The sequence below is a fragment of the Hemibagrus wyckioides genome, linkage group LG20, assembly GCF_019097595.1.
Source record: "Hemibagrus wyckioides isolate EC202008001 linkage group LG20, SWU_Hwy_1.0, whole genome shotgun sequence".
In the NCBI taxonomy this organism is placed as follows: Eukaryota; Metazoa; Chordata; class Actinopteri; order Siluriformes; family Bagridae; genus Hemibagrus; species Hemibagrus wyckioides.
The window spans coordinates 10607712-10621725 of NC_080729.1; the positions used below are offsets into that span (position 1 = coordinate 10607712).

Consider the following 14014-nt stretch of genomic DNA (forward strand, 5'->3'; position numbering starts at 1 on the left):
CAAGATCAAGGGCTATCTTGTAAGGTCTATACAGTTTCCAATACAATGTAGCAGTTTTGCTAAAGATATGATTAACATTTTACAATTATTGGGTTGTATAGCCGTCATATTGAGGATTTTTGTTGATGTTTCACTGCTACATGGAAGTAAATGTTGTAACATTGATAATAATGTCCCTTACAAGCATAGATGTTGATCTTTTTGGATAATATAAATAACCGGATGACATGTAGTATATAACAATGCACAAAATAATCCACAAAAAATGTGTGGAGAACAGCTATTGCTGCATGTCATGACTCAGCACACAAAGCAGCTTTCTGTGCCACAGCTCCTATTTCTGTGTTGTCTAGTGTTTGTTTTCATTGCCACATGTATTTTGTTTTGGTTTATGTCTTGTCTACTCTCATGTGTGGTCATTGGTTGCCACCCTTGTGTGTCATGATTACTCTCATGTGTTTCGATTTTGCCCCTTAAGTATTTCTTGTACTGAAGCCCTGATTTTTCTTCGCTTAGGGTGAAGTATACATTCTGTGTTTTTACCATTTGTTGCCAAGCCTTATGATAGACATTGTTTACCCGTTTTACAGATCTTGTTTTGATTTTCACATTTTTGCCTTGGACCTGCCTAGTTCATGCTGTTTGTTCATCGCCTGGCCACTGTTTCTTGACTATGTTCTACATTTTTGATTTATCTGCAAGTTTGAATTATAAAGCTGCTGTTTAATACGTTTGCTTTGCCAACACATGGATGCAGAAGGAAAACGAGGTGGCTTAATGACATGATCACCATGCCAGCATCCAACTTCCCCAATATATTCATATAGAGACACTGGATCCCTACAAAGGTACTGAATTCACTCCAGATGGCTTCATGCTACAGTGTCAGTTTTATTTTGAAAGCTATGCGGACCCTAAGGCTGTGGTGAGTTCATCTTGTCCCGGCTCACTGACTGAGCACAATAGGTCAAAAACCTAATTACTTAAGGACATCCAAGCCGATAGAATTCTACTGAGTTTATTAACCTGATGGGAAGGGTGTTCCGACTGTCCAGGTATAAGCCTCCTTTGGAAATGTTTTTTGGAGGTAAAAACCTATGTATCTGGTCAACCAAGCTGGCCAGCCTTGAGCTGCTTGAGCTGCTCTTTTGAAGAGTGCGTTCTTACCAGTGTATTAGGCATACCAGAGTATTAGGCATGCCTGTGATCATGGTTAAGAACAATGTACACTGTGTGCAAAGTGCAAACATGGACTCTGGCAAGACTAGCTATGACAGCATAACTAATAGGGAGAGCCAGAAGGTGACATGATGGTGTCCTGGGAGATAAAGCAGCCAGCTATTCCACCGTGAACAAACCTGCGTGAACATGAGGGGGGTGTTGGGGTTGGGGTCTGATAAGGCTTATGATTATGCTTGAAAGATCATATTTAAATGCCAATAAATAATGGCAAGACTCATTGCATTGCTAAAATATCTCAAACAAAAAATTAAACTCCACTGGCAAAAAAATTAACTAGCAGAATTAAACATTTGTCTAGAGGAGAATTTGTCACATTTTAGCATGGTTCATCAACCAAAGTTGACCTCTCCTTTGCATCTTGTAACAGCCTTTATTCTTTGGGGAAGGCTTTAAACTAGTTTTTGGAGCATTGTAGTAGAGATTTGTCCAATCAGCAAAAATGAGAAGGCCTGGGTCAGCATCCGAGATCATCCAAATTTTTCAGTGTAGTTTAAGTCAGTGTTTTGTTCAGGCCACACGGTTTCTTCTACACCAATGTTAGTAAATCATGACCATGACATTGTCATGCTGGAGCAGTTTGGGCCCCTTTGTTCAAGTGTAGGAAAATTGTAATGCTTTGTACAGTATACAGAGGCCTCCTAGACAATTGTGGGCTTCCACATTTGTGGCAACAATTTGTGAAAGGGCAGCATATGGGTGGTCAGGTGTCCACAAACCATAGTTTGTGTGCCGTGTACTTTTGTGCCAACCTTCCAATCAGTAGTCCAATGCTGTAACCACTGGGCTACCACTTCCAGCTATAATGTGATCCAAGTGAAACAGCACTTATGTGCACATAACATATTTCATAGTGGTTCTTTTTAATCAAAGCTATATACATGAAGGGTATATGTATACATGTAAATGGTAAGACATTATGTATTTAAAATAACAAAACAGAAAAATGATAAAATTGGAAAAGGGAGGTTACTGTTACCAGTCAGATGCTTTTGCAAAAAAGAATGTAAATATAGTCCAATGGGTTCATTAAAGCAATATCAATTGATGACAACAGTGTCAACATGAGGAAATGAAAACGAAAGGTTAACTGTGATGATGAGTGTGCCTACTGGTGTTCATTATACAGGAACAGTCAACACATTAGTATGTACTTTTAGTATATTGAAAATAAAATTGAAATTTGCTAAGGAATATCAGAATATTTAGCTAAGATTACACTGTACTTAAGCTTCAGGCAAGAATTAGTTTGATGTGAAGATAGTGATCCTGAAAACATGTAGAAAAAGTACTAGAATACCCATCATTATTTTACTGATTGTATTTTTTTTAATTAATATTTTGATTATAATGTTATTGTACTGGTTTAAGTACAATAACAAGTGGGTATTCAGCTGAAAAATTGTTTAAGGTCACATAGATGATGCACAGTCTCAGATTCTGTATACCCCAGAGTATACTCACTTTCTCCAAAATACTCCAGCTCACACACTCAAGTTCCCCCATACACTTTAGCTCACACACTAAGTCTATTCAGTACATTCTATCTCACACACTCAGGTTCCAAATACATTCCAACTTGTACAATCAGGTTCTCCAACACACCCCAGCTCACACACTCAGGTTCTACAGTACGTTCCAGCTCAAACACTCAAATTCTTCAACAAATCCAGTGTTCAGTCTCAATTGCTGGTGACCCTATTTCGGAAAATTAGAAGTAACAGCAGTAACAAAAATTCAGCAGCACCCACCAAATTGCATGGACACCATTATACAACATGCATGTGCTATCTGCAAAGAGTTTGCCACAGAGTGAAGCTAGTGTTACAAATGGACATGTAGTGTTATAAATGTTGCCTAGCTTGCTGTTATGAAGCTTGTTTATTCATTGCAGTATCAAAGGACCGTCACACCAAGATAATTTTTCACTAGCAAGTCTTAGCCAGTTTAGTAAATAGCTGGGTGAATTGACTGATAGCCCCAACAATGACAGAACACATAAATCATTTATTAAGTATAAAGGCCGTTATAAAATAATTATCATTCCTTAGCCTTATTTAATTATGTTGGATTAAAAAAGCCTGCACATCCCTGTTAAAAGTTTAGGTTTTTGTGATGTCCAAAAAAATTAATCCAAGATAAAGCATGTCATATCTTTAGTCATTTACAGCATTAGATAGATCCAGAGGGACCTTATCCAGAGGGAACTACAGAAGTGCTTTTGAAGTCTCTATCAATTAATACATTAATTCTGGTTCTCTAGGTCACAAAATAAGAATACTATCAGTCTAACCCTCTGTTGGGAGGTAATACAGCACAAAACACACACAAAGAGCACTGAAGAAGCACCAGAGTGGCATGTTTTGATAAACAGATAAATCCTTCTGATATTGTAAGGGATAAATCAACAGCTGATGCAATGTGAGAAGAAAAGAACAAATGATTGTCGATGGTTACATCAAAGATATGTGCAGTGACCAAAGTTGAGATTGACAAGTTCTCCATGAAGATTGCAAGATCCTGACATGGAGATGAACCACCTGTGATGAACAGGAGTTCCATTCTGCTGGGATTAATTTTCAGCTGATGAGCTGCCATACATGATGAGATATCTGCCAGACATGCTGAGATCTGGGCAGAAATAGTAGTGTCTAAAGGAGAAAAGGAGAGAATGAGTTGAGTGTTATTTGCACAGTAGTGGTATGAAAACCTATATGAGGACATGACTTCTCCAAGGGGACAAGTATAGAGAGAGGACTGAAGAGGGCTGAGTACTGAACCTTATGGGATGACAGTGGAGAGTCTGTGTGGAGCAGATATCTATCCCCGCTATGTCACCTGATATGACCAATCCTCCAGGTAGGAAGCATACCATTGCCGTTCTGTGCCACGAATTCCAAGACTTTGAGAGTGGACAAGAGAGACTTGTGGTTGACTGGGTCAAACACTGCTGAAAGGTTGAGGAGGATGAGGGCTGATGACAGTTTCGTTGATCTAGCAGCATGTAACTTTGCAGTGACAGCCAAAAGTACAGTCTCTTTGAAGTGTGACTCTTTGAAGTCAGAGTGGTTGGGATCTTGGAGGTTGTTCTTTAAGAGATAGTTACAGTTGATTGTAAGCATTATTGAAGGGATTGGATCCAGTGGGCACGTGGTAGGAGATGAATTGTGTGCTAATGAAAGAGAAGCGTAGTCCTGAGTGTGTAGTGTAGGGGTAGTCAGGTAGAAGTGAAGGTCTGGCAGATTTCTTAAATCTTCTCATCATCAAAGTTTTCAGTAGCCAGGGAGGTTGGAGCAGGAGAAGCCAGGGGATTAGTAGTGAAGGAAAGATGTTTTGGATCTTATGAGGATCTTGTGCAGAAGTTTCCAGCTTTTCTTTGTAGGAGGCAGTCTTAGCAGAAGTGATTTCAGAAGAGAATTTGGACAGCAGAGCACAGTAGTGAGATCTGTATAAAGTTATGATTTCTCTCTGCTGTTCTTAATTCTTCCTGATTGCAGCATACTATCTGATAGCTAAGGAATAAGGTAAGAAGTCTTCCTGGGTTTAGAATACTGAGATTAGAGAAGGTCTGTGGATGAGAAAAATGAGGAGAGGAAAAACAAGTTGTGGTCAGGAATGGATGAACATGTACAGGAATCTACAGAGGGACGGGGTATAGAGTGGTTTGAATTAGATAGACAGAAATGTTGTTTCTAGTTGGTTTTAGGCAGAATGGTGATATTGAAAGATACAAGGTAATGATCAGTGATGTGGAGTAGGGTAGTATTGATGTCTGTAGCAGGAGGGGGACAGATGAAGAATTGGTCCAGGGCATTTCATTTCCTCCCCTGTGTGGTAGGGCAGCTGTTGAATGTTGAGGAGAAGGAATTCAGAATAGACAGAAGGCCGGACGGTTGGTAGGACGGTTGAAATCTATAAGGACCAACAGAGGGGTGATGTCAGTAGGGAAAATATAGAGGAGCATGTCTATTTCTTCAGGAAAGGGCCTAGGATTGCAGCAGATGAGATGAGATGAGTGATTAAAAGGTTGATTGGAGAGGTAACTGTAACTGCATGGGATTCAAAAGAAGAGATGGTGACATGAGAAATACAGATGGTTGTAAACCATCTCTGAGATAATGAAATAACTGTACCACCACCCTTACCTGTTTCGCGTGGCATGTGTGAGTGAAAGTGTAGCTGACTTCTTTGGAGATATCCAGGTCTAAGTTAGTGCCAGAACATCAAGGGATTAATGCGAGGTTAAAGCTGAGATAAAATCAGCATTCTTTACAGCAGACTGGCAATTTCTGAGCCCACCCACCACCACTGTTGAAAGTGAGACAACAGAGGATGGTAGATGAGGTTACTGGAAGTGTGGCTTTGAGGATGAGAGCATCTGTGTCTTTTAGAGGTGACAACAGAGATGTCTCCAGCCTAGTAAGGAGTGGGATAAGTATGAAGGGATTGGACTTCTGAGAGAAATATAATAGAACAAGAAGGAACAGTAATAAATTAGACACTTCATATTTAAATTTATGTATCTAGACATTATGGGAGACTTAAACTATTTGATTTAACATCTGAAAGAACCAGTTAGCATAGACCAACAGTCACTTTCAAGCTACACTACGGAATCAACAATACAATACAACAAATCAAATTACATGACTCTAACTGATTCAAGCAGATAGAACACAAAAGTCAGAATCCTATCTTACCAGAACAGAAAAAAGTTCAGATAGAGCAACTTTAAGCATGCCTTTGGAATATGACAATCAAATTACCAAAATGTGTTTATAATTAATATCAGCACAGTATAACAGCATGCTTATACAACAGTTACAGCTACAAAGACACACTAACAAAGTTGTAGTGTGTTTGTGTGTGTGTTTGTCGGTGTGTGTTTACATGCCAAATATGTTGACATGAGACTGCTAACCCTAGATCCCCCTAAGATTTTTCTCCAAAGTTTCTCTGTATTTTAATGACAAACTATGATTTTTTTCAGCTTTCAATCATAATGCTTGACTCTTTACATAGTGGTGATGATATGGTGATGATACAATGCTATAATGTTTTGTGTAGATGATGATGAAGATCCTTTCCAGCCAGTGACTTCAGATGAGACAGTGGCTGAGGGAGGTACGGTGACTCTGACATGTCGTGTGGCTGAGACTGATAATTCCTCCCTCCAGTGGTCCAACACTGCACAGCAGACACTCTACTTTGGAGCTAAAAGAGGTGAGAGACATGGGGACTTGTGGGTGGAGAGAAGTGCATGGATGGATGAGTGGTTAGATAAATGGAAGATTGGATAGGTAAACCCAAGGACAAATGGATGGGTGTGTGATTTTAAACCTCTGAGATATTGTGACAGACAGAAATATCCCAGTTGAAGAAGAATTGAAAAGAATGAAAAAATAAATGAAGGAAGAAGAATAAAAAAATGAAAGCTGCAGTCAGCATTTTCAGGGGCCAAGCACCCACTCAGTGAGCAGTACATTCAATTGTTGTCTAAACAATCACAGGGAAGCAGAGCCATAACTTTAGGCAAAGGGATCCAAGAATGATTTGTAGTTTCACTCATAATGTATTTGTTTTGACCATATACAGTGCCATGATCTGTGGCATTTTGGTCTGTTGCTTCTTCAACCTTTGACTCTTGGTTGTTGTTGTGATGGCATTAACATGTAAGCATTTTCAGCCTCTTATTGTAACTTTTGACGAGTCTATGGCACTAGCAAGAAATCTTTGCATGGGCACAGGTCATGGCCCCGAAAGATGCCCTCAAAGTTCTGTATCAATGTACAATGTCATTGCTGAAATAAGCCTCAAATCTTATCACAGCAACCCTATTTCAAAGCTAGAATCTGACTTATTCTTGTCATATTTGTTGGCCCATTACAGGCAAACCATTTGGAATATTTAAAATGCTTTTGATTGATTTAGTCAAGGTTAGTCTATAGAAAATGTATTTTGGGGTTGATTGAACATAATTAGTAGGATGTGGATGGAAAAAAACTGTTTTTGCCTTTTTCCAGTTTTAACATTAAAAAAAAACAATAGGGTGTCTACGCATCTTTGATGGCTGTCCTCCTAAAGATGGGAAGGTTGATCTGAGATGAGAGGAGAGAAATACATTTTTATATTTAATTCATTCTCCACACATATTTTACTGTGTCTTACATGCCTACACACATTCTTAAGGGTTCTTTGATTATTCTTCCAGTGGAACCTTTAAAGTGTCGGTTCCAAGTAGAACCTTTTTTGAATCTTATAGTGTGCTGTGAGGATTCAGGAAGGAGAAAACTGGAAGCAGGCTGCTCTCTATATACATACACACACATGCACATACTCACACACAGCTAAGGAAGGTTCATGAATTGTAATCTAAACTGAGTGGAAAAGGATTTTTGGGGAACAATAAAGTCAAGGGGATCTGCCTTTGTATCCCTTTGTCAAATTGAGTAAAAGTCTAACCAGTCGAGCACTTTCTCAATGTAATGTGTCATGTATGTATAAAATTTTAACAACAATGGCCACACAAAACTGGACCTTTTTATCTGCTTTGGTCACAAACACTAATGGACTGTTACTGTAAACCTTTCAACAAGACTGTCTGTTTGCAAATAATACATGCTCATGCAGATTGATTTAACCCCCAGTATTTTGTATAGCTTGCACTGTCTTTATGACATAAATGCCTTGCCTTAGTCAGGATTTTTCAGGATCCTGACTCAGGAGATAACCCAGAAGAGTGCCTCTGCCATGCTACACACATAAAGAGATATTACATAAAGGCAGTGTTTTTGGGTATCATGCTCCTTAGTACACCAGAACTAATGCAAAACAATGCCTTTGTGCTGTCCGTTTTAATGGCCCAATGAGGTTCATCCAAGTGATAACGGATACAGTGAAGCTTTTGGGGGGGCTGGTGGATTCACCAGAATGCCACACACCAAAATTGGCAATAGAAATGGACCATGAGACAGTTCAATGTTTTGTCCTCTAAATGCCTAGCTGTGAGACTATGATAAACCACTTGGAATAACAATTCCCAATGGCTCTATAGCACTGACAACTGGGTTGTCTCTTCCTTAGTCTGAATGTCCTGTGTAACTCCATATACACTATATTGCCAAAAGTATTCTCTCACCTGCCTTGACTCGCATATGAACTTAAGTGAAATCCCATTCCTAATCCATAGGGTTCAATATGACGTCAGTCCACCCTTTGCAGCTATAACAGCTTCAACTCTTCTGGGAAGGCTGTCCACAAGGTTTAGGAGTGTGTTTATGGGAATTTTTGACCATTCTTCCAGAAGCGTATTTGTGAGGTCACACACTGATGTTGGACGAGAAGGCCTGGCTCTCAGTCTCCGCTCTAATTCATCCCAAAGGTGTTCTATCGGGTTGAGGTCAGGACTCTGTGCAGGCCAGTCAAGTTCATCCACACCAGACTCTGTCATCCATGTCTTTATGGACCTTGCTTTGTGCACTGGTGCACAGTCATGTTGGAAGAGGAAGGGGCCAGCTCCAAACTGTTCCCACAAAGTTGGGAGTATGGAATTGTCCAAAATGTCTTGGTATGTTGAAGCATTCAGAGTTCCTTTCACTGGAACTAAGGGGCCAAGCCCAGCTCCTGAGAAACAACCCCACACCATAATCCCCCCTCCACCAAACTTTACACTTGGCACAATGCAGTCAGACAAGTACTGTTCTCCTGGCAACCGCCAAACCCAGACTCGTCCATCAGATTGCCAGATGGAGAAGCGCGATTCGTCACTCCAGAGAACGCGTCTCCACTGCTCTAGAGTCCAGTGGGGGCGTGCTTTACACCACTGCATCCGACACTTTGCATTGCACTTGGTGATGTATGGCTTGGATGCAGCTGCTCGGCCATGGAAACCCATTCCATCAAGCTCTCTGCGCACTGTTCTTGAGCTAATCTGAAGGCCACATGAAGTTTGGAGGTCTGTAGCGATTGACTCTGCAGAAAGTTGGTGACCTCTTCGCACTATGCACCTCAGCATCCGCTGACCCCGCTCCGTCAGTTTACGTGGCCTACCACTTTGTGGCTGAGTTGCTGTCGTTCCCAAACACTTCCACGTTCTTATAATACAGCTGACAGTTGACTGTGGAATATTTAGGAGCGAGGAAATTTCACGACTGGATTTGTTGCACAGGTGGCATCCTATCACAGTTCCACGCTGGAATTCACTGAGCTCCTGAGAGCGACCCATTCTTTCACAAATGTTTGTAAAAACAGTCTGCATGCCTAGGTGCTTGATTTTATACACCTGTGGCCATGGAAGTGATTGGAACACCTGATTCTGATTATTTGGATGGGTGAGTGAATACTTTTGGCAATATAGTGTATTTTTAATAATAGAAAAATATGGGAAGGAGAGAATACAACATTTGTCTGTATTCGCTGTCCATCAGTTACCTTTACTTGGTTGAAGGTGTGCCAGAGAGTTTCATCTCAAGGACTCTTCCTTGAGGGGGAAAGGGAAAGTGTGGCTCTTTCCTCCTTCTTTGTGTCTCCTTGAAGTGGAGGTAATGTTGATGGTCTTGGCAACGCCTTTCTAGCCAATGCCTCGCACATCCCACATCATGCCCATTCACAAACATTCTTCTCTATAAAAGTTTATTGGCCATATCTTTATCAAAATCAGTGGATGGTTGAGGCAGGGACTAACCACTGTCTCAATTCAAAACTTCAAAATTGATCCCTGAATTGGATCATGACAGCCACTAAGGGGTATTCATGCACATCCCTCACCTTCACCACTGTACCCAAAGCCTTACATTGAACCAGGCTTTGGGGGAACTGAGGTCTGATTGCAGCCTGAATCCACCAAATCTTGGTATGTACCCCCTTGGACACTCAGAAGTATACAGTGTGTCCCAGCCTGATGAGGGGCAGCCTGTGGTGCGTAAGAGTTGCAAACCATCACCCCCACCTCCATCACATGGCACTCGTCATGGATATTCCCGGCTTCCCTGCAATGCCAGCAGACTAACCCAGGGTCACACACCTGTGGGGGAGTGGAAACAGACACAAGAGGAAGCCAGTGTTCTAGAAAACTGGTCTAAGTGAAATTGGAAGGGAGCGTGTGTGTGTGAGGGGTGTGTTTGTGTTGGTGTTCTTGCCTACTACAGATACATGGACAAGTGGTTCAGTTACCCCAGCATACTGCAGATCATAAGCTCTTGGGCCATGAGCTGGGCTTTCCCAGATATTGGTAGCAGCAGGCAGACACTTTTCAGTTCACTCACTCTATACACACACATGCACACACACGCACAGCTCTGCATGCTTTCTTCCTTTGGCTCCTGTCTCTCCCTCTTTCATCTCTGCCGCAGCTCACTGCAGCACAGAACAGTCATAAGTGACATTTAGCACAGGTGTGTGATCCTTACCACTTACTTCCTTCGGCTCTGCCTTCCATTCACAAATTGCCACTTGACCAAGCCCCTGCTTCCACAGATTATCTACTGCCAAACGTGTTGTCTCATAATGCGCATTAATACATTAAGAGTTTGAGAGTGAGGTTATTCAGTTTTTATTTTGTTATAATGTCCTAATACACCTATGTAATACTGACATTTAGAATACTCTACAGCAATAGTATATGAAATAGCCAGGAAAAATATAGGACAACTATTATAACCCTGGTAAAGTTTAATTTTCAATTTAGATTTTTCAAATTCTAAACATTTTTGAACTGAATTTCAGGCTTGCATATTTACAACCATACATCAATATGCATAGTAACTCTGTGACATTTAACATACAGATTTTTGTGTTAATACTGAAAAAGATAGAACAAAATGCATTTGTCTCACAACCATGCTTATATCAGTGCACAAGCATTGTTTTACTGAGTGGTTAAAAAGCATTAAAAACTAAATGCAGTCAGGTCTGTATTAGGAACACAATACCAGTGATGGGTAGTGCCTCTTTTTGGTCTCAAATCAGAGATTTCACGAGATGCTGGAAGCATTTCTTTGATATTGTGGTCCATGTTGACACCACACAATTCCTGTAGATTTTTAGGTGCACTTTCATGCATCAAATCTAACTAAATTCCACATCCTAAAGGTGTTCTATATGATTCAGATCCAGTGGCTGGGTGGCTACTGAAGAAGAATGTTTATGAATCCAGTTTAAGTTGACTGTTTCTTGTGACATGGTGCAATTGTAATCTAATGTAATGGTAATCATGTTGAAATTAACCATTAGATGATAGGTAAAAAAAAAAGAATGATAGTCAGATACAAAACTCAGATATGGCATTCATGAAATGACTGGAATTAATGGGCCCAAAGTGTGCCAAGAAAACACTCCACACACCACTACACCAGCTATACCAGCCTGGGCTACTGACAAAAGACAGGTTATGTCCATGGTTTCATGCTGTTATCACCAAATTCTGACCCTGTCTTCTGTGTGTCTTCATAGTTTGATGTCATCATTAAGCTGATAAATCAGATTGTTAAAATAAAAAAGAATGCACGGGTAAAGAACACCAAAGGGTTGGAAAGACCACAGAAAAGAAGAGGTGGACAACAGAACTAGCTGATCTGTAGCTAAACATGGCTAATACCACTGAGCTGGTCTCTCCCACCTGGTGCAACTTTTGAGATTGTTGCCAGTAATGCCTTTGGCTGGTGTGAGGTCTCCCACTCACAGCCTTCATTCTCACTAAGATATTTCCACATGCTTTCTAGCCAGCCAGGGGGCTTGTGGCTACATGCTGCTAGGTCATCAAGGTAGCACATCATGTCTATGCTGTTCCTACTTATACAAATATCTTAGCTGTGTGAACTTTTTATTCTCTCTGCCATGATCTTTTTTCCTTTCCTGGTGGTTCACTTTTCAGCATACACTTCCACCACTGTCCAAAGACAAGCCACATTCTGCTGGCATGTTTGAGTGTTTCCCCCATAATTCAAAGCTGGACTCCACTACATGCAATAACAAGCCATTTTTCAGGATTCCTACTATTGCAGTTAAATTCCCCTGAATGTTCCAGGCCAACTCCATGTCTCTTGTCATTGCCTCTGACAACGGAGCAGTCTCCAGTTCAGATGTCCCTAAGTGAACTGTACGTAGATACCGATATTGACATTTCAAGGTGGCATTGTCCCTGCTAGCATCTTACTTGTGGCCTCAAGTGAGACCTTGGTTTTTTATTGCTGCTCTCACTAGAAGTTAGAACACCTCAGCAGATTGAAGCAGGTTGAGGACTTCAAATGCAGAAGCTTACAGGGCGAGAGAGAGAGAGAGAGAGAGAGAGAGAGAGAGATAGAGAAGGCAGACAAAGAGGAAGAGGAAATAAAACCAAGTTAAGCCTGAGGGGAATGTCACCTGATGAAGACAAATTAACTCATTTTCATTTACTGATAAACCATGAAGACAACACACTCTGACCTCAGTAACCAAAAGGAAACCTTGTGGCTGTTTTGGTTTGTTTGTTTTTTTCGTTGGTTGTTTGGTTGGTTGTTTTGGGTTTTTTGGTTTGTTTGTTTGTTTGGTTCGTTGGTTGGTTGTTTTAAAAGTGCCATTTTTTAGAAAACGTGGAAAATTCTTATGGGATATAAAAGCATCCACCCCAGACACATTTACTGTACGATAATTACATGGATTCTTTCTTTCTTTCTTTCTTTCTTTCTTTCTTTCTTTCTTTCTTTCTTTCTTTCTTTCTTTCTTTCTTGCTTTCTTTCTTTCTTTCTTTCTTTCTTTCTTTCTTTCTTTCTTTCTTTCTTTCTTTCTTTCTTTCTTTCTTTCTTTCTTTCTTTCTTTCTTCCTTCCTGTCTTTCTTTCTGTCTTTCTTTCTGTCTTTGCCAGCTCTAAGGGATAACCGTATCCAGCTACATAAGTCCACACCCACAGAGCTGTCAATCACCATCTCCAACGTGCAGCTGTCAGATGATGGAGAATATACCTGCTCCATCTTCACCATGCCTGTACGGATTGCACGGGCCACTGTCACTGTACTCGGTATGTCTTTGTGTATGTACATGTGTTTATGTGTGTGTACAGGGTAAATGTAGGTTGTATATGTCAACCACAGCTGCTCTTCCCGGTGCTGAAGATTTGGTAAACATAATCATTAATTTCTTTCGTTCTCACTCAGGAGTACCCGGGAAGCCAGTAATAACAGGTTTTGAGGATCCAGTGCAGGAAGAAGGGAGTGTGACACTTACCTGCACCAGCACGGGTAGCAAACCTCCGGCTCAGCTGTACTGGTATAGAGGACAGGAAAAGCTGGAGGGTACACACACATACACACACTCAAATATTCGCACAGATAGCATGGAAACACAAATATTTGGTGTGGGCAGGCTTAAAATAAAGTTTGAAATATATTAGCTGCTGTGGCTCCTTGTTTTATCTAAATTATTGCCACACAAATTATAACTATGCATAGTATCTCAGTGATTAAGACATAGGACTTCTGTATAAAAGGTCACAATTTCAGATCCCAGCATTGCTACTGATTGGCCCTTGAGCAGTGTTCTCAACCCTCAATTTGTTCAGTTATATAAAAATAGATAAATCTAAGTCATTCTCTATAAAGGTTCAAATGCTGTAAATGTAACTATATACACTGATCAGCCATAACATTAAAACCACTCACAGGTGAATTGGTTAATATTGATTATCCTGTTACAAATGCAAGGGGTGTCAAGGGGTGGGATATATTAGGCAGCATGTGACCAGTCAGTTCTTGATGTTGGTGGGTTGGAAGCAGGGCAAATTGGCAAGTATTAGGTTCTGAGTG

General features: G+C 40.6%; 1 protein-coding gene across 2 annotated transcripts in view; it reads left to right on the forward strand.

Moving 5' to 3' along the window:
* The window catches only part of cadm3 (cell adhesion molecule 3), a 75076-nt gene that overhangs the window by 43788 nt on the left and 17274 nt on the right, over window positions 1-14014 (forward strand). For both annotated transcript variants that reach the window (XM_058372737.1, XM_058372738.1), the window contains exons 3-5: window positions 6307-6462; window positions 13078-13230; window positions 13367-13504. In XM_058372737.1, the coding sequence (XP_058228720.1) occupies window positions 6307-6462; window positions 13078-13230; window positions 13367-13504 (447 nt within the window). The remainder of the gene's footprint in view (window positions 1-6306; window positions 6463-13077; window positions 13231-13366; window positions 13505-14014) is intronic.